Raw genomic sequence first — 22208 nt, forward strand, 5'->3', positions numbered from 1 at the left:
TGTAGTGATCGGCAAATTGCTGTCCTTGCTGAGCAGGAGTTGATTCTAGTCATAACCGACCTCTGAAAGCACTTCATCACCATAGATAGAGGTAAGTACGGCCAGGCAACCAGACTTTCCAAAATGTGGAATTGGGATAGCACGGTAAGCACCCTTGATGGTGGTGTAACAGTGGTCCAGTGGGATTTGTTGATGATAGTTATTGAGAGACTTAATTATGTAGAGGCATTAATCTGTAATTTTATTTTCTTATACATTTAAATGTAATTAAACAGATTTAAATAGTAATCGCAAAGTCACAGGTCATTAGTTTGGAAGATTGAACATTGAAGAACTGCTGATGGTGAAAACCTGGAATAAAAATGTTTTGTGGTAGGAAGACACATCAGGGTAGGCTGTGTGCAGGGGGAATCGGTTCATGTCTCTGGTCACTCAGTAATGAGAAAGGGAGATCAAGCAGATTCCAGTTGCCGGGATGTCTGTGTGCAGGGGGAATCGGTTCATGTCTCTGGTCACTCGGTAATGAGAAAGGGAGATCAAGCAGATTCCAGTTGCCGGGATGTCTGTGTGCAGGGGGAATCGGTTCATGTCTCTGGTCACTCGGTAATGAGAAAGGGAGATTAAGGAGTTTCCAATTGCCGGGATGTCTGTGTGCAGGGGGAATCGGTTCATGTCTCTGGTCACTCGGTAATGAGAAAGGGAGATCAAGGAGTTTCCAATTGCCGGGATGTCTGTGTGCAGGGGGAATCGGTTCATGTCTCTGGTCACTCGGTAATGAGAAAGGGAGATCAAGGAGTTTCCAATTGCCGGGATGTCTGTGTGCAGGGAGAATCGGTTCATGTCTCTGGTTCAGATCAGTCGGTGAGGAGAGGGGAGAGGGGAGAACCAGTTGCCGGGATGTCCGTATGCAGGGGTAATCGATTCATGTCTCTGGTCACTCGGTAATGAGAAAGGGAGATCAAGCAGATCCAGTTGCCGAGATGTCTGTGTGCAGGGGGAAATCGGTTCATGTTTCTATTTCAGATCAGTCGGTGAGGAGAGGAAAGGGGGGAGAACCAGTTGCTGGGAGGATGTGTAGAACAAAGGGAATGCATCAGTCAGGGTAAGAATAGGAAAATTTGGCAGTGAATGCGTGTGTAAGGGGGCAGCGGTTCAGATTTCTGGATCGTTGGGCTCTCTTCCGGGGAAGGTGTGACCTGTACAAAAGGGGGGGGGTTACACCTTAAACCAAGGGGGCCAGTATCCAGTATCCTCACGACAGGTTTGCTAGTGCTGTTTGGGAGGGTTTAAACTAATCTGGCAGGAGGTGGGAACTGGAGTGATAGTTCTGAGGATGAGGTAGTTGGCTCACAAACAGAGGTGATGTGTAATGAGATTCCTACACATTGGAGAGGCTGATGACAGGGCAAAATTAAAGACTCTTAACTAGAGATAGTTACATGGAGCTTAGGAAAATAGAGGGCTGAAAGAAGATTGCAACTGGAAGCTTAACATCCAAGGATGCACACTGTATCAAAAGGATACCCAAGAAGGCAGATGGAGTGGCGTGGTTCTGTTGGTAAAAAAATGAAATCAAATCATTAGAAAGAGGTGACATAGGGTTGGAAGGTGTTGAATCATTGTGGATAGAGCTATGGAACTTCAAGTGTAAAAAGACCCTGATGGGAGTTGTATACAGACCCCCAAACAGTATGTGGTCTACAAATTATAACGCGAGACAGAAACTGCATGCCAAAAGGGCAATGTTACAATAGTGGTGGGGAATTTCAATACGCAGGTAGATTGGGAAAACTAGGTTGGTGCTGGATTCCAGGAGGGAGAATTTCTAAAGTGCCTACGAGATGGCTTTTTAGAGCAGCTCATGGTCGAGCTCACTAGGGGATCAGCTATTCTGGATTGGGTGTTGTGCAATAAACCACAATTAACTAGAGAGCTTAAGGTACAGGAACCCTTCAGGGCAAGTGATCATAATTCACCCTGAAATTTGAGAAGGAGAAGCTAAACTTAGATGTATCAGTATTACAGTGGAGTGAAGGGAATTACAAAGGCATGAGAGAAGTGCTGGCCAGAATTGACTGGAAAAGAATATTGGCAGGGATGACAGCAGAGCTGCAATGGTTGGAATTTCTGGGAGCAATATGGAAGGCACAAGATAGGTACATTCCAAAAAGGAAGAAGTATTTTAAGGGCAAGATGGCACAACCATGGCTAACAAGAGAAGTCAAAGCCAACATAAAAACCAAAGAGAGGGCATATAATAGAGCAAAGATTAATGGAAAGTTGGTGGACTGGGAAACTTTTAAAAGCTAACAGAAGGCAACTAAAAAAGTCATAAAGGAGGAAAAGATCGAATGCAAAAGTAAGCTAGCATAGCAAAAGTAAGCTGCTAAATAACATACTAGAAGTTGTAAAAGAGGCAAGAGTAGATATTGGATCATTGGTGTTCGTAATGGGGGACAAGGAAATGGCATACAAACTTAATTAGTATTTTGCGTCAAGTCTCCACTGTGGAAGACACTAGCAGTTTGGTGAAGTTCCAGAGCGTCAGGGGCACAAGTGTGTGATATTGCCATTACTAGGGATAAGGTTATTGGGGAACTGAAAGTTCTGGAGGTAGATACCTGGACCAGATGTCCTACACCTCAGAATTCTGAAGAGGTGGCTGTGAAAAGATTTTGGAGGCATTAGTAATGGTCTTTCAAGGATCAACTGTTTCTGGAATGGTTCCGGAGGTATAAATGTCACTCTACTCTTCAAGAAGGGAGAGAGGCAGAAGAAAGGAAACTACAGGCCAGTTAGTCTGATTCCAGTGGTTGGGAAGATGTTGGAGTCAATTGTTAAGGATGTGGTTTTGGGGTACTTGGAGGCACATGATAAAAAAGATCATAGTCAGCATGGTTTTATAAAGAGAAGATCTTGCTTGACAAATCTGTTGGAATTCTTTGAAGAAGTATCAAGCAGGACAGGCAAATCAGAATTAATGGATGTTGTGTACTTGGATTTTCAGAAGGCCTTTGACAATGTACTACACATGAGGCTTCTTAACAAATTAAGTGTCCATGGTATTACAGAAAAGATAGTAGCATGGATAGCGAGACAAAGAGTGGGTATAAAAAGGACCTTTTCTGATTGGATGCCAGTGACTAGTGGTGTTCCAAAGGGTTCTGTGTTGGGACTGATTCTTTTTATGTTATATGTCAATGGTTTGGTTGACAGAATTGACAGCTTTGTGACCAAATTTGCAGACGATATGAAGATAGGTGGAGGGGCATGTAGTTTTGAGGAAGTGGAGAGGCTACAGAAGGCCAGACAGTTTAGGAGAATGGGCAAAGAAGTGTCAGATGGAATGCAGTGTCAGGAAGTGCATGGTCATGTACTTTGGTAGAAGAAATGAAAGGATTGACTACTTTCTAAATGGAAAGAATATTCAAATAACTGATGTGCAAAGGGACTTGGGAATCCTTGTGTAGAATTCCCTAAAGGTTAATTTACAGGTTGAGTCAGTGGTGACAAAGACAAATGCGATGTTAGTATCTATTTCAAGACTACTGGAACTAGCTTGCCCGGGTGGATTGGAGGAGGATACTGGCGGGGATGAAGGCAGAGCAGAGATGGATGAAATTCCTGGGAATAGCTCACAAGGTACAGGATAGGTATGTCCCACAGAGGAAGAAGTTTTCAAATGGCAGGGGTAGACAAATGTGGCTGTCAAAGGAAGTTAAGAACTGCAATAAAAGCCAAGGGAAGGGCATATAAGGTAGCAAAAGTGAGTGGGAATTTGGATGATTGGAGAGCTTTTAAAATCCAACAGAAAGCAACTAAAAAGCCATAAGAAGGGAAAAGATGAAATATGAGTACTAATTAGCCAATAATATAAAGCAGGATACCAAAAGTTTTTTCAGTTATATAAAGGGAGGTGAGAATTGATATTGGACCACTGGAAAATGATGCTGGTGAGGTAGTAATGGGGAGGTGGGGAGGGGAGACAAAGAAATGACACATAAACTTAATAGGTACTTTGCATCTGTCTTTACTGTGGAAGACACTAGCAGTGTGCCAGAGGCCCAGGAGTGAGTGCTATTGCTATTACAATGGAAAAAGTGTGAGACAAACTCAAAGGTCTTAAGGTGAACAAGTCACCTGAACTAGATGGACTACATCCCAAAGTCCTGAGAGAGGTTGCTGAAGAGATGATGGATGCATTGGTCATGATCTTTCAAGAACCACTCCACTCTTTAAGAAGGGAGGAAGGCAAAAGAAAGGAAATTATAGGCCAGTTAGTCTAATCTCAGTGGTTGGGAAAGTGTTGGAGTCTATTATTAAGGATGAGGTTTCGGGGTACTTGGAGACTAATGATAAAATAAGTCAAAGTCAGCATGGTTTCTGTAAAGGGAAATCTTGCCTGACAAATCTGTTGGAGCTCTTTGAGGAAGTAACAAGCAGGGTGGACAAAGGAGAGGCAGTGGATGTCATTTACTTGGATTTTCAGAAGGAGTTTGAGAAGGTGCCACACAAGCAGCTGTTTAACAAGATAAAATCCCATGGCGTTACAGGAAAGATACTGGCATGGATGGCGGAATGGCTGGCTGACAGGAGGCAGTGAGAGGGAATAAAAGGGGCCTTTTCTGGATGGCTGCCAGTGACGGGTGGTGTTCCTCAGGGGTCAGTACTGGGACTGCTACTTTTCACATTGTTTGTCAATGATTTAGATAATGGAATTGATGGCTTTTTGGCAAAGATTGTGGATGATATGAAGACAGGTGGAGGGGTAGGTAGTGCTGAGGAAGCAATGTGATTGCAGCAGGACTTAGACAAATTGGAAGAATGGGCAAAAAAAAGTGGCAGATGGAATAGAGTGTTGGAAAATGCAGCAGAGGGACCTAGGAGTCCTCGTGCAAGACTCCCAGAAGGTTAATTTACAGGTTGAAACTGTGGAAAAGGAGGCAAATGCTATGTTGGCATTTATTGCAAGGGGAATAGAATATAAAAACAAGGAGGTAATATTGAGCCTTTATAAGACACTGGTCAGGCCACACTTGGAGTATTGTCAACAGTTTTGGGCCCCATATCTCAGAAAGGATGTGTTGTCATTGGAGAGAGTCCAGAGGAGGTTCACGAGGATGATTCTGGGAATGAAGGGGTTAACATATGAGGAGTATTTGGGAGCTTTGGGTCTGTACTCACTGGAATTTAAAAGAATGTGTGGGGATCTCATTGAACCTACCAAATGTTGAAAGGACGAGATAGGGTGGATGTGGAGAGGATGCTTCCTGTGGTGGGGGTGTCCGGAACTCGAGGGCACAGCGCAAAATTGAGGGGCGACTCTTTAAAACAGAGGTAAGGAGGAATTTTTTTAGCCAGAGGGTAGTAAATCTGTGGAATGCTCTGCCACAGACTGCGGTGGAGGCCAAGTCCGTGGGTATATCTAAGGAGGAAGTTGATAGCTTCCTGACTGAGGGAGGGAGTTAGATATGGCCCTTGTGGCTAAAGGGATCAGGGGGTATGGAGGGAAGGCTGGTACAGAGTTCTGAGTTGGATGATCAGCCATGATCATACTGAATGGTGGTGCAGGCTCGAAGGGCCGAATGGCCTACTCCTGCACCTATTTTCTATGACTGGCCAGGGCATCAAAGGATATGGTGAGTATTGTGTATGGGATTGAGTGAGATCCAGGATCAGCCATGATGGAGTAGACTCGATGGGCTGAATGGCCTAATTCTGCCCTTATGTCTTATGGTCTTATGGGTGAAGCAGGCCATTGATGGAGGGGCCAAGCAGAAGGCAAAGTGGAGATTGCTCCTGACCAGGTGACAGGGTAGAGCATGATGGGGTGTGATCGGGAGGGGTGCACTGAGTGACGAGTGTGGAGTGACAAGGTGGAGTGTGGAGTGACAAGGTGGAGTGTGACGGGGAGGGTTGTACTGAGTGATGGGGTGTGGAATGACGAGGTGGGTTGTACTGAGTGACGGGTGTGGAATGACGAGGTGGGTTGTACTGAGTGACGGGTGTGGAGTGACAAGGTGGGGTGTGATCGGGAGGGGTGCACTGAGTGACGAGTGTGGAGTGACAAGGTGGGGTGTGACGGGGAGGGTTGTACTGAGTGACGAGTGTGGAGTGACAAGGTGGAGTGTGGAGTGACGAGGTGGAGTGTGACGGGGAGGGTTGTACTGAGTGACGGGGTGTGGAGTGACGAGGTGGGTTGTACTGAGTGACGGGTGTGGAGTGACGAGGTGGAATGTGGAGTGACAAGGTGGAGTGTGACGGGGAGGGTTGTACTGAGTGACAGGGTGTGGAGTGACGAGGTGGGTTGTACTGAGTGACGGGTGTGGAGTGACGAGGTGGGTTGTACTGAGTGACGGGGTGTGGAGTGACGAGGTGGGTTTACTGAGTGACGGGTGTGGAGTGACGAGGTGGGTTGTACTGAGTGACGGGTGTGGAGTGACGAGGTGGGTTGTACTGAGTGACGGGTGTGGAGTGACGAGGTGGGTTGTACTGAGTGACGGGTGTGGAGTGACGAGGTGGGGTGTGACGGGGAGGGTTGTACTGAGTGACGGGGTGTGGAGTGACGAGGTGGGTTGTACTGAGTGACGGGTGTGGAGTGACGAGGTGGGTTGTACTGAGTGACGGGTGTGGAGTGACGAGGTGGGTTTACTGAGTGACGGGGTGTGGAGTGACGAGGTGGGTTTACTGAGTGACGGGTGTGGAGTGACGAGGTGGGTTTACTGAGTGACGGGTGTGGAGTGACGAGGTGGGTTGTACTGAGTGACGGGGTGTGGAGTGACGAGGTGGGTTTACTGAGTGACGGGTGTGGAGTGACGAGGTGGGTTTACTGAGTGACGGGTGTGGAGTGACGAGGTGGGTTGTACTGAGTGACGGGTGTGGAGTGACGAGGTGGAGTGTGATAATGAACACCCTCTCACTGACCATCACTGGTCACTCTGTGAAGGATAAGCATAGGGGAGTGGCACGGCTCAGAGCATATCCTCAATGTCCTGGTCTATGATGGCGGGACCCCCAGCTGCTCCATTGTCTGCACTGGCAGCGTGCCCATCCTTCTCCAGGTAAGCCTGTGCCACCTGGTAACAGAAGCTGTACTGATCCTGGGGCAGGGTGGGGGGAAGAAGAGGTGAGAGCAGTTAGATACCACAACAGCAGCACAACCCGTCCCAGCAGTCCAGCCAGGGTCTCCCTCCCCAGGTCATCTGCTCCATCCTCTTTCCTGTTATCTGGGCTCATCTTCCTTCCGCACAGACTCATCTGCCCCTCACTCCGTTCGGTTGCACTAATCACGTGCAGCCTGTCTGTACCCTCCTGTAGCTGCCCCACCTGTCCCACCTGCCCCACCTGTCCCACCTATGCCATTTGTCCCACCTGCTCCATCTGTCCCACCTGTCCCACCTGCCCCACCTATCCCAACTGTCCCATCTGCCCCACCTGCCCCATCTGTCCCACCTGTCCCACTTGCCGCTTGGCTCGTTTTCTTTGTTATTTACAGATACAGAGTGTTACAGGCCATTCGGGCTCAACTAATCTCAGCGCCCAGCAACCCACCCATTTAATCCGAGCGTAGTCACAGAACAACTTCAGTGGCTAGCTAACCTGTTAACCAGTTTTTCCTTCGGTGGCTAGCTAACCTGTTAACCAGTTTTCTCTTTGGATTGTGGGAGGGAACCCGAGCAGCCGGAGGAAACCCACGTGGTCAGACAGAGGACATACAAACAGAGGAATTGGAGGGCGGAGCAAAGTCAAGATGGCGCTAAATGGCCACTCATTTGCTTGCATCTTCGGAAGCAGCTCTGTTTCTATCTTTAATCTCTCTCTTCTTCCTTTTTCGAGGTTCTTTTGAAGACCCTGAGCTGGAGTTACACTCTGACTGCGCTTCTTTGCGGGAATGGGATCCGCTCTCAGGGCCTCACGGCCAGCCGCTTTCTGATATTCCAAGGACGTGGCCTGGAAGGTGAACGTGCTTTCAGGGTGCCGGATTTTCGTGGCTCTGGAGACGGGCTGACGTGCCGCAGACTGAACACGGAGCACCGAGAGCAGCGGGTTAGCTGCTGTCTGTGTGCCAGAGGCTTGAGCTCTCTGGGTGCAGAGCTCGGGAAAAGCGATGCAACCGACTTTTAACATCATAAATCAGTGAGTTGTTTGTTATGTCTCCCCTCTCGCTGTGAAACGGGGACACCTCTTTTTAGGGAGAGGGAGAGAGCGAGAGCGAGCGCGCGCCTGTGGTATGTCGAATACCGGGTGAACGAGTAGTCTTTGGGGTACTGCAAGTCTGTGTCTTTATGGATGCTTTGCTGCACGCTTGAGTGCTCAGTGGGAGTGCCGATGCTTTTTGCTGGTGGGGAGGGGTGAGGCTTTGAGGTTCTAACACTTAACTGTCATTCATTTTTTGGGGCACTCCTCTGTATCTGTGGATGTTTGCAAAGAAAAAGAATTTCAGGATGTATATTGTATACATTTCTCTGACATTAAACGTACCTACTGAACTTACAGGGAGTGCTGGAATTGAACTCTGTTGCTCTGAGCTGTAATAGCATCGTGCTAACTGCTACAACCCTCGCTTGGTCCACACTGACCATCTTCCCTCAGTCCTGCACAGACCTCCCACTCGCAGCCAGCTGAGGTCACTCAGCAGTTTGCAGCTCCAGGTAACATCTGCAGTCCTGTGTCTCCGAGAAAACAGGACGGGCCGACCATCAGCTCCAAACACACAGACAACGGACAGCCCTCGGGGGCTTCCTCCAGGACCTACCAGACTGATGACGGCCTGGGGCCGGCTGCTGCGGGTGGTCTTCGCGCAATGGAAGACATCGACCAACTGGAACTGCCGGATTTGCTGACAAATATTGCTGACGGTGCAGTAAAGACCACAGCGGCTGGCTCCATCCCTGCAACAAGAGGCTTCGGTAATTGGTTCAACCGACACGGCAGCCCAGTACAACCCACCACCCAGGCCGTCCCGCTTATGTGTGTCTGTCAGTTCCAGGGGCGAGCAGGGATGTGGTTTTGGGCCCATGCAGAGGAGGGTTCTGTTTCAGAGTCAGGATCATGTTCAGCCGGAGGTTCTGGGGGTGGCGTATTGTGTGTTCAGGAGTCAGCGCTGGGTTGAGGCAGGGTTTGTGACTTCTCTGACTCACCAGCAGGTGACGACCACTGGGGACAGCTGCCCTTGTTTCTGCCATGTCTGTACTCGCTGGTCAATGTTGATGATTGGTTGTGGGGATCGTGGGACGGACTCTCCCATTGGCCAGCTGTTCAGCTGTAGAACTTTGACTTCATGCGCAGACTTCTGAAACACAACACCAGACAGCTGGCCATCAACCCCTGTGCTGCCAAAAGGCCTCTCCCCACCCATGTCCAGCCCTTCCCACTCCGAACCATACACCTCTGGAACAGGAATTCCAAACAATCACAGGCTGCGTTCACCGTGTCCTCACTACCTCACTCTGCTCCCTTCCCCGATGCATCCCTACCCCGCCTCTGGGTCAGGTGTGCTCCTGGTGTGAGGGGACAGGGGTGAGGGGTGAGGGGAGAGAGAGGGGAGAGGGGTGAGGGCAAAGGGGAGAGGGGTGAGGGGTGAGGGGTGAGGGGAGAGGGGAGAGGGGTGAGGAGAGAGGGGAGAGGGGAGGGGAGAGGGGGGAGGGGGGAGGGGAGAGGGGAGAGGGGGGAGGGGGGAGGGGAGAGGGGGGAGGGGGAGGGGAGAGGGGGGAGGGGGGAGGGGAGAGGGGAGAGGGGAGAGGGGAGCGGTGAGGGGTGAGCGAGAGTGGAGAGGGAGGGGAGAGTGAAGAGGGGTGAGGGGAGGGGGAGGGGAGAGGAGAGAGGAGAGAGGGGAGAGGGGTGGTCAGGGGGGAGGGGAGAGTGGAGAGGGGAGGGGGAGAGGGGAGAGGGGAGAGGGGTGGTCAGGGGTGAGGGGAGAGGGGAGAGGGGTGGTCAGGGGAGAGGGGAGGGAGTGAGGGGAGAGGGAGAGGGGTGGTCAGGGGTGAGGGGAGAGGGGAGGGGAGAGGAGAGAGGGGGAGAGGGGTGAGAGGGGAGAGCGGTGAGAGGTGAGGGGAGAGGGGAGAGGGGAGAGGGGAGGGGGGAGGGGGGAGGGGGAGGGGGAGGGGGAGGGGGAGAGAGGGAGGGGAGAGGGGTGAGGGGAGGGGGAAGAGGGGTGGTCAGGGGAGAGGGGTGGTCAGGGAAGGGGGAGAGGGGAGAGGGGTGGTCACGGAAGGGGGAGAGGGGTGAGGGGAGAGGGGAGAGGGGCTGTCAGGGGTGAGGGGAGAGGGGAGAGGGGAGAGAGGGGAGAGGGGAGAGGGGGGAGGGGGAGGGGAGAGGGGAGAGGGGAGAGGGGTGGTCAGGGGAGAGGGGTGAGGGGAGGGGGAGGGGAGAGGGGGGGAAAGGAGTGGGGGGAGGGGAGTGGGGAGAGGGGAGAGGGGAGAGGGGAGAGTGGAGAGGGGTGGTCAGGGGAGAGGGGTGAGGGGAGAGAGGAGAGGGGAGAGGGGTGAGGGGAGACGGGTGAGGGGAGAAGGGAGAGGGGAGAGGGGAGAGGGGAGAGGGGAGAGGGGGAGGGGAGGGGGAGGGGGAGAGTGGGAGGGTAGAGGGGTGGTCAAGGGTGAGGGGAGAGGGGAGAGGTGTGAGGGGAGTGGGGAGAGGAAAGAGGGGGAGGAGGGAGGGGAGAGGGGAGAGGAGAGAGGGCAGAGGGCAGAGGGCAGAGGGCAGAGGGGAGAGGGGAGAGTGGAGAGGGGAGAGGGGGAGGAGGGAGGGGAGAGGGGAGAGGGAGAGGGGAGAGGGGAGAGGGGAGAGGGGTGAGGGGTGAGGGGTGAGGGGTGAGGGGAGAGGGGTGGGGAGAGGGGTGGAGAGAGGGGAGGTGGTGGGGAGAGGGGAGAGGGGAGAGGGGAGGAGGGAGAGGGAAGAGGGGAGGGGTGTGGGGAGAGGGGGAGGAGAGGGGAGAGAGGTGAGGGGGTGGGGGGAGGGAGGGGAGAGTAGTGAGGGGAGAAGGGTGAGCGGAGAGGGGAGAGGGGAGAGGGGAGAGGGGAGAGGGGAAAGGGGTGAGGGGAGAGGGGAGAGGGGAGAGGGAAGAGGGAAGAGGGGTGAGGGGAGGGGGATGAGTGGTGGTCAGGGGAGAGGGGTGGTCAAGGAAGGGGGAGAGGGGAGAGGGAGAGGGGAGAGGGGTGAAGGGAGAGGGGAGAGGGGTGAGGGGAGAGGGGGAGGAGGGAGGGGAGGAGGGAGGGGAGAGGGGGAGGAGGGAGGGGGGAGGGGAGATGGGGAGGGGAGAGGGGGAAGGGGAGAGGGTGGAGGGGAGAGTGGAGAGGGGAGAGGGGAGAGGGGAGAGGGGAGAGAGGAGAGGGGAGAGGGTAGAGGGGTGGGGAGACAGGAGAGGGGAGAGGGGAGAGGGGGAGGGTAGAGGGAGAGGGGAGTGGGCTGGGGAGAGGGGAGGGGGAGAGGGGAGACGGGAGGGGGAGGGAGGGGCTAGGGAGGAGGGTAGAGGGGAAAGGGGAGAGGGGAAAGGGGTGAGGGAGAGGGGAGAGGGGAGAGGGGAGAGGGGAGTGGGGAGAGGGAAGAGGGGTGAGGGTAGGGGGAAGAGGGGTGGTCAGGGGAGAGGGGTGGTCAGGGAAGGGGGAGAGGGGAGGGGGGAGAGGGGAGAGGGGTGGTCAGGGAAGGGGGAGAGGGGAGAGGGGTTCTCAGGGGTGAGGGGAGAGGGGAGAGGGGAGAGGGGAGAGGGGAGGTCAGGGGTGAGGGGAGAGGGGAGGGGAGAGGGGAGAGGGGAGAGGGGAGAGGGGAGGGGAGAGGGAGAGGGGAGAGGGGTGGTCAGAGGAGAGGGGAGAGGGGAGAGGGAAGAGGGGTGAGGGGAGAGCGGTGCCGGGTGAGGGGAGAGCGGTGAGGGGTGTGGGGAGAGGGGTGAGGGAGAGTAGAGTGGGGAGGGGAGAGGGATGAGTGGTGAGGGGTGAGGGGAGAGGGGAGATGGGAGGTCAGGGGAGAGGGGTGATGGGAGAGGGGAGGGGAGAGAGGAGAGGAGAGGGGAGAGGAGAGGAGAGGGGAGGGGAGAGGGGAGTGGGGAGAGGAGAGAGGGGGAGGAGGGAGAGGGGAGAGGGGAGGGGGAGAGGGGAGAGGGGGAGGGGAGGAGGAGTGGGAGAGTGGGAGGTTAGAGGGGTGAGGGGCGAGAGGTGAGGCGATAGGGGAGAGGGGAGAGGGGAGAGGGGAGAGGGTGAGGGAGAGGGGAGAGGGGAGAGGGGAGAGGAGAGAGGGGAGAGGGGAGGGAGAGTGGAGGGGGAGGGGGGAGAGTGGGAGGGGATAGGGGTGAGGTGAGGGGAGAGGTGAGAGGGGAGAGGGGAGAGGGGTGAGGGGTGAGGGGTGAGGGGTGAGGGGTGAGGGGAGAGGTGTGAGGGGAGTGGGGAGAGGGGAGAGGGGGAGTACGGAGGGGAGAGGGGAGAGAGGAGAGGGGAGAGGGGGAGTACGGAGGGGAGAGGGGAGAGAGGAGAGGGGAGAGGGGAGAGGGGAAAGGGGAGATGGGAGAGAGCAGAGGGGTGGTCAGTGGTGAGGGGAGAGGAGAGAGGTGTGGTCAGGGGAGAGGGAGAGAAGAGAGGGGAGAGGGGAGAGGGGAGAGGGGAGGGGAAGGGGAGAGGGGAGGGGAAGGGGGGAGAGGAGGAGGGGATAGAGGTGAGGTGAGGGGTGAGGGGAGAGGGGAGAGGGGAGAGGGGAGAGGGGTGAGGGGTGAGGGGAGTGGGGAGAGGGGAGAGAGGAGAGGAGAGAGGTTTGAGGGGAGAGGGGAGAGGGGAGGGGAGAGGGGAGGGGAGAGGGGAGAGGGGTGGTCAGAGGAGAGGGGAGAGGGGAGAGGGAAGAGGGGTGAGGGGAGAGCGGTGAGGGGTGTGGGGAGAGGGATGAGGGAGAGTAGAGTGGGGAGGGGAGAGGGATGAGTGGTGAGGGGTGAGGGGGAGAGGGGAGATGGGAGGTCAGGGAAGAGGGGTGATGGGAGAGGGGAGGGGAGAGAGGAGAGGAGAGGGGAGGGGAGAGGGGAGTGGGAGGGGAGGGGTGAGGGGAGTGGGGAGAGGAGAGAGGGGGAGGAGGGAGAGGGGAGAGAGGAGGGGGAGAGGGGAGAGGGGGGAGGGGAGGAGGAGTGGGAGAGTGGGAGGTTAGAGGGGTGAGGGGCGAGGGGAGAGGGGATAGGGGAGAGGGGTGAGGGGAGAGGGGAGAGGGGAGAGGGGAGAGGAGAGAGGGGAGAGGGGAGAGGGGGAGGGAAGAGGGGAGAGGGGAGGGAGAGTGGAGGGGGAGGGGGGAGAGTGGGAGGGGATAGGGGTGAGGTGAGGGGTGAGGGGAGTGGGGAGAGGGGAGAGGGGGAGTACGGAGGGGAGAGGGGAGAGAGGAGAGGGGAGAGGGGAGAGGGGAAAGGGGAGATGGGAGAGAGCAGAGGGGTGGTCAGTGGTGAGGGGAGAGGGGAGGGGAGAGGAGAGAGGTGTGGTCAGGGGAGAGGGAGAGAAGAGAGGGGAGAGGGGAGAGGGGAGAGGGGAGGGGAAGGGGAGAGGGGAGGGGAAGGGGGGAGAGGAGGAGGGGATAGAGGTGAGGTGAGGGGTGAGGGGAGAGGGGAGAGGGGAGAGGGGAGAGGGGTGAGGGGAGAGGGGGTGAGGGGAGAGGGGAGAGAGGAGAGGAGAGAGGTTTGAGGGGAGAGGGGAGAGGGGTGGGGAGAGGGGAGAGGGGTGGGGAGAGGGGAGAGGGGAGAGGGGAGAGGGGAGCGGGGAGGGAGGGGAGGGAGGAGGGGAAGTGGGGAGAGGGGAGGGGAAGGGGGGAGAGGGGAGGGGGAGTGGGGAGAGGGGGGAGTGGAGGGGCAGGGGGAGAGTGGGAGGGTAGAGGGGTGAGGTGAGGGGAGAGGGGAGAGGGGTGAGGTGAGGGGTGAGGGGAGAGGGGAGAGGGGAGAGGGGAGAGGGGAGAGGGGGAGAGGGAAGAGGAGAGGGAAGAGGGGAGGGGTGAGGGGATAGGGGAGAGGGGAGTGGGTTGGGGAGAGGGGAGAGGGGGAGAGAGGAGAGGGGGAGATGGGGAGAGGGGAGAGGGGGAGGGGTAGAGGGGAGCGGGGAGGGAGGGGGGAGGGAGGAGGGGAAGTGGGGAGAAGGGAGGGGAAGGGGGGAGAGGGGAGGGGGAGTGGGAGAGGGGAGGGGAAGGGGGGAGAGGGGAGGGGGAGTGGGGAGAGGGGAGGTGGAGTGGGGAGAGGGGGGAGTGGAGGGGCAGGGGGAGAGTAGGAGGGTAGAGGGGTGAGGTGAGGGGAGAGGGGAGAGGGGTGAGGGGAGAGGGGTGAGGTGAGGGGTGAGGGGAGAGGGGAGAGGGGAGAGGGGAGAGGGGTGAGTGGAGAGGGGAGAGGGGAGAGGGGAGAGGGGAGAGGGGAGAGGGGAGAGGGGTGAGGGGAGAGGGAAGAGGGGTGAGGGGAGGGGGATGAGTGGTGGTCAGGGGAGAGGGGTGGTCAGTGAAGGGGAGAGGGGAGAGGGGGAGAGGAGGGAGGGGGGATAGGGGAGAAGGGTGGTCAGGGAAGGGGGAGAGGGGAGAGGGGTGAGGGGAGAGGGGGGAGGGGGGAGGGGATGGGGAGAGGGGAGAGGGGAGAGGGGAGAGGGGAGAGGGGAGAGGGGTGGTCAGGGGAGAGGGGTGGTCAGGGGAGAGGGGTGAGGGGAGAGGGGAGGGGAGAGGGGAGAGGGAAGAGGGGTGAGGGTAGGGGGAAGAGGGGAGGTCAGGGGAGAGGTGTGGTCAGGGAAGGGGGAGAGGGGAGGGGGGAGAGGGGAGGGGGGAGAGTGGAGAGGGGTGGTCAGGGAAGGGGGAGAGTGGTAAGGGGAGAGGGGAGAGGGGTTGTCAGGGGTGAGGGGAGAGGGGAGAGGGGAGAGGGGAGAGGGGAGGTCAGGGGTGAGGGGAGAGGGGAGGGGAGAGGGGAGGGGAGAGGGGAGAGGGGTGGTCAGAGGAGAGGGAAGAGGGGAGAGGGAAGAGGGGTGAGGGGAGAGTGGTGCGGGGTGAGGGGAGAGCGGTGAGGGGTGTGGGGAGAGGGGTGAGGGAGAGTAGAGTGGGGAGGGGAGAGGGATGAGTGGTGAGGGGTGAGGGGAGAGGGGAGATGGGAGGTCAGGGGAGAGGGGTGATGGGAGAGGGGAGGGGAGAGAGGAGAGGAGAGGGGAGGGGAGAGGGGAGTGGGAGGGGAGGGGTGAGGGGAGTGGGGAGAGGAGAGAGGGGGAGGAGGGAGAGGGGAGAGGGGAGGGGGAGAGGGGAGAGGGGGGAGGGGAGGAGGAGTGGGAGATTGGGAGGTTAGAGGGGTGAGGGGCGAGGGGCGAGGGGATAGGGGAGAGGGGAGAGGGGGAGGGGATAGGGGAGAGGGGAGAGGGGGAGGGAAGAGGGGAGAGGGGAGGGAGAGTGGAGGGGGAGGGGGGAGAGTGGGAGGGGATAGGGGTGAGGTGAGGGGTGAGGGGAGAGGGGAGAGGGGAGAGGGGTGAGGGGTGAGGGGTGAGGGGTGAGGGGAGAGGTGTGAGGGGAGTGGGGAGAGGGGAGAGGGGAGAGAGGAGAGGGGAGAGGGGAGAGGGGAAAGGGGAGATGGGAGAGAGCAGAGGGGTGGTCAGTGGTGAGGGGAGAGGGGAGGGGAGAGGAGAGAGGTGTGGTCAGGGGAGAGGGAGAGAAGAGAGGGAGAGGGGAGAGGGGAGAGGGGAGAGGGGAGAGGGGAGGGGTAGGGGAGAGGGGAGGGGAGAGGGGAGGGGAAGGGGGGAGAGGAGGAGGGGATAGAGGTGAAGTGAGGGGAGAGGGGAGAGGGGAGAGGGGAGAGGGGTGAGGGGTGAGGGGAGAGGGGTGAGGGGAGAGGGGAGAGGGGAGAGAGGAGAGGAGAGAGGTTTGAGGGGAGAGGGGAGAGGGGTGGGGAGAGGGGAGAGGGGAGAGGGGAGTGGGGTGGGGAGAGGGGAGAGGGGAGAGGGGTGAGGGGAGAGGGAAGAGGGGTGAGGGGAGGGGGATGAGTGGTGGTCAGGGGAGAGGGGTGGTCAGGGAGAGGGGTGGTCAGTGAAAGGGGAGAGGGGAGAGGGGGAGAGGGGGAGGGGGGGATAGGGGAGAAGGGTGGTCAGGGAAGGGGAGAGGGGTGAGGGGAGAGGGGAGAGGGGAGAGGGGAGAGGGGGGAGGGGGGAGGGGGGAGAGGAGAGGGGTGGTCAGAGGAGAGGAGAGAGGGTAGAGGGAAGAGGGGTGAGGGGAGAGCGGTAAGGGGTGAGGGAGAGTGGAGGGGAGAGGGGAGTGGGGAGAGGGGAGAGGGGAGAGAAGAGAGGGGAGAGGGGAGAAGGGAGAGGGAAGAGGGAAGAGGGAAGAGGGGAGGGGAGAGGGGAGAGGGGAGAGGGGAGTGGGGTGGGGAGAGGGGAGAGGGGGAGAGGGGTGAGGGGAGAGGGGTGAGGGGAGGGGGAAGAGGGGTGGTCAGGGGAGATCGGTGGTCAGGGAAGGGGGAGAGGGGAGGGGGGAGAGGGGAGAGGGGTGGTCAGGGAAGGGGGAGAGGGATGGTCAGGGAAGGGGGAGAGGGGTGAGGGGAGAGGGGAGAGGTGTTGTCAGGGGTGAGGGGAGAGGGGTGGTCAGGGGAGAGGGGTGGTCAGGGTTGAGGGGAGAGGGGAGAGGGGAGAGGGGTGGTCAGAGGATAGGGGAGAGAGGAGAGGAGAGGGAAGAGGGGTGAGGGGAGAGCGGTGCGGGGTGAGGGGAGAGCGGTGGGGGGTGAGGGGTGAGGGAGAGTGGAGGGGGGAGGGGATAGGGGTGAGTGGCGAGGGGTGAGGGGAGAGGGGAGAGGGGAGAGTGGTGGTCAGGGGAGAGGGGGGATGGGAGAGGGGAGAGGGGAGAGGGGAGAGGGGAGAGGGGAGAGGGGTGGTCAGGGGTGAGGGGAGAGGGGAGGGGAGAGGGGAGAGGGGTGGTCAGGGGAGAGGGGGGAGGGGAGATCAGGGGAGAGGGGTGGTCAGGGGAGTACAGGCCAATCCTCGGCAAGGCTGCAGATATGGATCTCTGGCCGGCAACGTCCAGAACCAAACACCAGAGGCATCCTATGTGACCCACACCCTAACACAATCTCCGTCTCCAATTCAGTCCACACAACTCACTCCCACCCACCCAACCAAAACCCAGTCCAACCCACACAGCTCAGTCCCACCCACCCTAATCCCAATCCAATCCACACAACTCACTCCCACCCACCCAAAGCACAATCCAACCTATACAACTCAGTCCCACCCACTCTAATCCCCAATCCAACCCACACAACTCACTCCCACCCACCCTAATCCCAATCCAACCCACACAACTCAGTCCCACCCACTGTAATCCCCAATTCAACCCACGCAACTCACTCCCACTCACCCTAATCCCAATCCAAGCCACACAACTCACTCCCACCCACCCTAATCCCAATCCAACCCACACAACTCACTCCCACCCACCCAAAACACAATCCAACCCATACAACTCAGTCCCACCCACTCTAATCCCCAATTCAACCCACGCAACTCACTCCCACTCACCCTAATCCCAATCCAACCCACACAACTCACTCCCACCCACCCTAATCCCAATCCAACCCACACAACTCACTCCCACTCACCCTAATCCCAATCCAACCCACACAACTCACTTCCACTCACCCTAATCCCAATCCAACCCACACACTTCACTCCCACCTACCTCAATCTCAATCAAACACACTCACCTCATTCCGTCCCACCGCGATCTCAACCCACCACACACACCTCACTCCCACCTACCTCAATCTCAAACACACTCACCTCATTCCGTCCCACCCTGATCTCAATCCAACACACACACCTCACTCCCACCTACCTCAATCTCAATCAAACACACTCACCTCATTCCGTCCCACCCCGATCTCAATCCAACACACACACCTCACTCCCACCTACCTCAATCTCAATCAAACACACTCACCTCATTCCGTCCCACCCCGATCTCAACCCAACACACACACCTCACTCCCACCTACCTCAATCTCAATCAAACACACTCACCTCATTCCGTCCCACCCCGATCTCAACCCACCACACACACCTCACTCCCACCTACCTCAATCTCAATCAAACACACTCACCTCATTCCGTCCCACCCCGATCTCAATCCAACACACACACCTCACTCGCACCCACCCTAATCCAAATCCAAGCCACACACCTCACTCCCACCCACCCTAATCCCCAGTCCAACACACACACCTCACTCCCACCCATCCCAATCGCCAGTCCAACACACACAACTCACTCCCACCCACCCTAATCCCAATCCAACCCACACACCTCTCTGCCACCCACCTCAGTCCACCGGCATATCCATACTCCCCCTCCATCCCCTCGCCAAACTCTCTTCCACACGATGAAAATTGTTGTCCACACCAGGGAGCTCCTCTGTACACAGCTGCTGTCCACCACGCCCCACCTCGTGCACCCTCTCTCCTCCCCCGCTGACCCGACGTCTCCCTTCCTCCTGTGCTGCACTAACCTGGCCGAGCTTGCGGAGGATGAGGAGTCTCTCGGTTACATCTGTGCAGACGGTGACTGACTGCATCTCCACCTGGAATGGGCCATAGTTTGCAGTCCCTTCCTCAGGCCAGAACAGCACGTAGGACTGAAAAGGAGAGATGCACAGGGACGGTCACTGTGGGGATCATGGAAAGTGGGAGGAGTGATGCGGGAGGGTGGACCTGTAGGAGATTGCAACCACTCTCTGTGCCAATGATTCAATGTACCTCTGATCAGGGGCAATGATCCTGCAGTCTTCCCTGTCCATACACACATAACTATATACTTATCCTGACCACTCCTCTCCTGGGTGAACAGATCCAGCCTCTCCAGGTAACTTCATCCTCAGTGACATGCTGGTGAACCCCCTTGTCACCCTCTCCAGTGCTGTCACATCGTTCCTACGGGCTGGTGGCCAGAAATGCACACAATTCTCCAGCTGAGGTCTGACTGTGGTTTTATAAAATTGGAGCACATCCTCCCTGCCCTTGTATTCAACATCTCGACTAATGAAGGCTGATAATCATATTGTCCAGAGGAATTTTGTTCCATTTGGTGGTACACATGGATACAGCTGCATGGTAATAAACTTGACATTGAACTTCAGATGCCTGCTTAACCACAGTAACTACCCGTGCTGCAAAGATCTTTGGACTTGTTCTCTGTTCCTTTAGACCCTACCATTCACGATGTATGTGCTGGCCTCATTAGTGTTCTGAAAGTGTATCAGCTCCCAGGTATCTGAATGACACTCCACCTGTTCTTTCTCAGCCCGTAGCACCATCTTGTCAGTACCACCCTCCATCCTGTCAGATTTGCTCATCGTGCCTCCTACACACACGTCGAACAGTAGAGTTCTCAGCACTGATCCGGTGAGACACCACTGGTCACAGAGAGCTAATCTCAGAAACAACCCTCTGTCTCCTAGTGACAACCCAACTTTGCATCCATTTTGCCAGCTTGCCCTGGAACCCATGGGCCCTTGTCAAAGACTTTACTGAACCACATGTAAACCAGATCTACTGTCCAGCTTTCATCAAAAGCTACAGAGAGGAATAATATGTGCTTTTGGATCTGAAAGAGATGAGGATGATGAATACGAGGATGTGGACTGACATGATTTAGCAAATAAGGCGACCCGATATGGTGATGATGAGGAGCTTTTGAACGAGGACCGTTCGCTGACGTTCAATCAAAAAGAGCCTGTGCTACTGACAGCATCTATCGGAGAGGGAGGTGCCAGGACAGGAAATCAAAACCAGAGAATAACATACACTACACTGTTCTGGGTACAGCAGCTGAAGGATATTGCTAACTATATGGGATCATATATGCCTGGGGGTGATCCTCAGGAACTGTTCTAAGCAATTAGTTACCAGAAAGCAATACATGGACTAGGTGACGCTGAACAAATATAATGTGTTTGCATCCACACACACACTCTGCTTTGCTAGGAACACAGCAACATGCTGGGGGAGCAAATGACTTAAAGAATGCAATACTGACAATTATGGGTGAGGTCTCACCCGCGCCTTATACAGCCTCAGCATCACATCCCTGCTCTCGTATTCTAGATCTCTTGAAATGAATACTAACATGGCATTTGCCTTCCTCACCAGTGATTCAACCTGAAAGTTAACCTTTAGGTTGTTCTGCACAAGGACTCTCACTGCATCTCAGATTATTGGATTTTCTCCCCATTTACACAATAGTCTCCACATTTATTTCTACTATCAAAGTACATTGTATTTCATTTGCCACTCTCTTGACCATTTTCCTAATCTGCCTGTCCTTCCACAGCCTACTTGTTTTCTCAATATTTGCATCCCGTCTGTGGATGGTGTTTCAAGGGGTGTATGGATCAACATTAGGTTGTGATCGTTTAGAGCTAGAAGCCACAAATACATGGTTAAGAACATTAGTGTCTCATAGCACCCACAAATCTTAAAAAATGTTGGAACTGTTTGATCCCAGTGACTTTACACATACTGAGGTACTTAGGAAAATGATTAGAGCATGAGAGAAGGAAGTGTGGGAGCTAGATTTTAACTCTAGGAATATTCCACAGGCAGCTTAAGTGTTTTCCCTTCTAAAAAAATACACGGGATATCATGTGGGAAAATGCAGGTCAGGACAGACGCCAGCAGAGAGATTGTCGAAGGGATGTAACACTGTACTGGAGTGCACCTTTGCTCAATCAAGGAAGCCGCTGCTGGGGCAGTACAGCACTCAAACCTGCTGTTTCACATGGGTCATTATGCCCAGAACTGTACAGCAGACAGCTGATGTCATTTAAATCCTAACAAAAATCAGAGACTGCACTTACAGAAGGGTCAGAATATGCTGGAATTTTGGTTAAGATGGGGATTTCATGCTTTGAATTTGTTGAATGTCGTTTACTTGTGCATGATCAATAACTTCCAATATTTCTTTGTTTTAACACATTTCCTCAGTTTTATCAGATTGTAACTGAATATTTTGGCAATGGTTTAAGCCTTAGGAACAAAAGGTTTTGTGAAATGGTTTAAAGTGTAAATAGTTTGCATATTTCAAGTGTGCCCACACTCAACTCAGTTGAGGGCTGAGATGTTTTAAGAGACTGTGCCTTTAAGAGGTTGCATCAATATGTTAATGTGTTGGGGGGTCCCCACGCAACTTTTTATTTTTCTCTCTGACTTGGTTCTTTGAGAAATGTTTGCAAGATGTTCCTGGAGATAATTAACAGTTTATTTTACTTTTTGCAGTGACTTGTGGAAGGTTCTAAAGGAAGAACAGTGCAAACTTGGAGTTTTGTTTGTTCTGTCTCTGTTGTTGGCTGCTGGTTCTTTATTCATTTTCAAAAATCATTGGAGTGTGGCATGGTGCCAGAGGACTGGAAAATTGCAAATGTTACTCCACTCTTTAAAAAAGAAGGAAGGCAGCAGAAAGGAAATTATAGACCAGTTAGCCTGACCCCAGTGGTTGGGAAGATGTTAGGGTCAATTGCAAATTTGTCAACAAATCCAACAAATCATTTATATACAGCATATAAAGAAGTGGTCCCAACACTGACCCTTGTGGAACACCCCTAGTCACTGGCCGCCAACCAGACAAGGATCCTTTTATTCCTAGTTGCTGCCTCCTACCTGTCAGACAATGCTCTAACCATGTTAGTAACTTTCCTGTAATACCATGGGTCTTAACCTGGTAAGCAGCCTCACATGTGGCACCTTGTCAAAGGCCTTCTGAAAGTCCAAAGATACAACATCCACTGCATCCTCTTTGTAATCTATGTGTAATCTCCTCAAAAAATTCCAACAGGTTCATCAGGCAGGATTTTCCCTGAAGGAAACCATGAAACTTTGTACTGTTTTGTCCTGTGTCACCAAGTATTCCATCACTTTGACCCTAACATCTTCCCAACCACTGAGGTCAGGCTAACCGGTCTATAATTTCTTTTCTACTATCTTCCTTCTTTATTAAAGAGTGGTGTAACACTTGCAATTTTCCAGTCCTCTGCCACCATGCCAGAATCCAATGATTTTTGAAAGATCATTTCTAATGCCACCACAATCTCTGCTGCTACCTCGTTCAGAACCCTAGGGTGCAGTTCCTCTGGTCTGGGTGACTTATGTACCTCTAATTCTTTCAGCTTTTTGAGCACCTTCTCTATTGTAACAGTAACTGCACCCACTTCTCTTCCTTCACACACTACAACATCAGGCATACTGCTACTGTCTTCCACAGTGAAGACTGATG

General features: G+C 55.2%; 1 protein-coding gene across 1 annotated transcript in view; it reads right to left on the reverse strand.

Annotated features, from left to right (window-relative positions):
- Positions 1 to 227: 227 nt before the first annotated feature.
- The window catches only part of LOC140197491 (receptor-type tyrosine-protein phosphatase T-like), a 156475-nt gene continuing 134494 nt past the window's right edge, over positions 228 to 22208 (reverse strand). Inside the window, exons 23-26 of the mRNA XM_072257472.1 lie at positions 18451 to 18576; positions 9141 to 9292; positions 8756 to 8891; positions 228 to 7100 (exon numbers count right to left, since the gene is read on the reverse strand). Of these exons, the coding sequence (XP_072113573.1) occupies positions 6972 to 7100; positions 8756 to 8891; positions 9141 to 9292; positions 18451 to 18576 (543 nt within the window). The 3' untranslated portion in view covers positions 228 to 6971. The remainder of the gene's footprint in view (positions 7101 to 8755; positions 8892 to 9140; positions 9293 to 18450; positions 18577 to 22208) is intronic.

The sequence above is a fragment of the Mobula birostris genome, chromosome 5, assembly GCF_030028105.1.
Source record: "Mobula birostris isolate sMobBir1 chromosome 5, sMobBir1.hap1, whole genome shotgun sequence".
Taxonomy (NCBI): Eukaryota; Metazoa; Chordata; class Chondrichthyes; order Myliobatiformes; family Myliobatidae; genus Mobula; species Mobula birostris.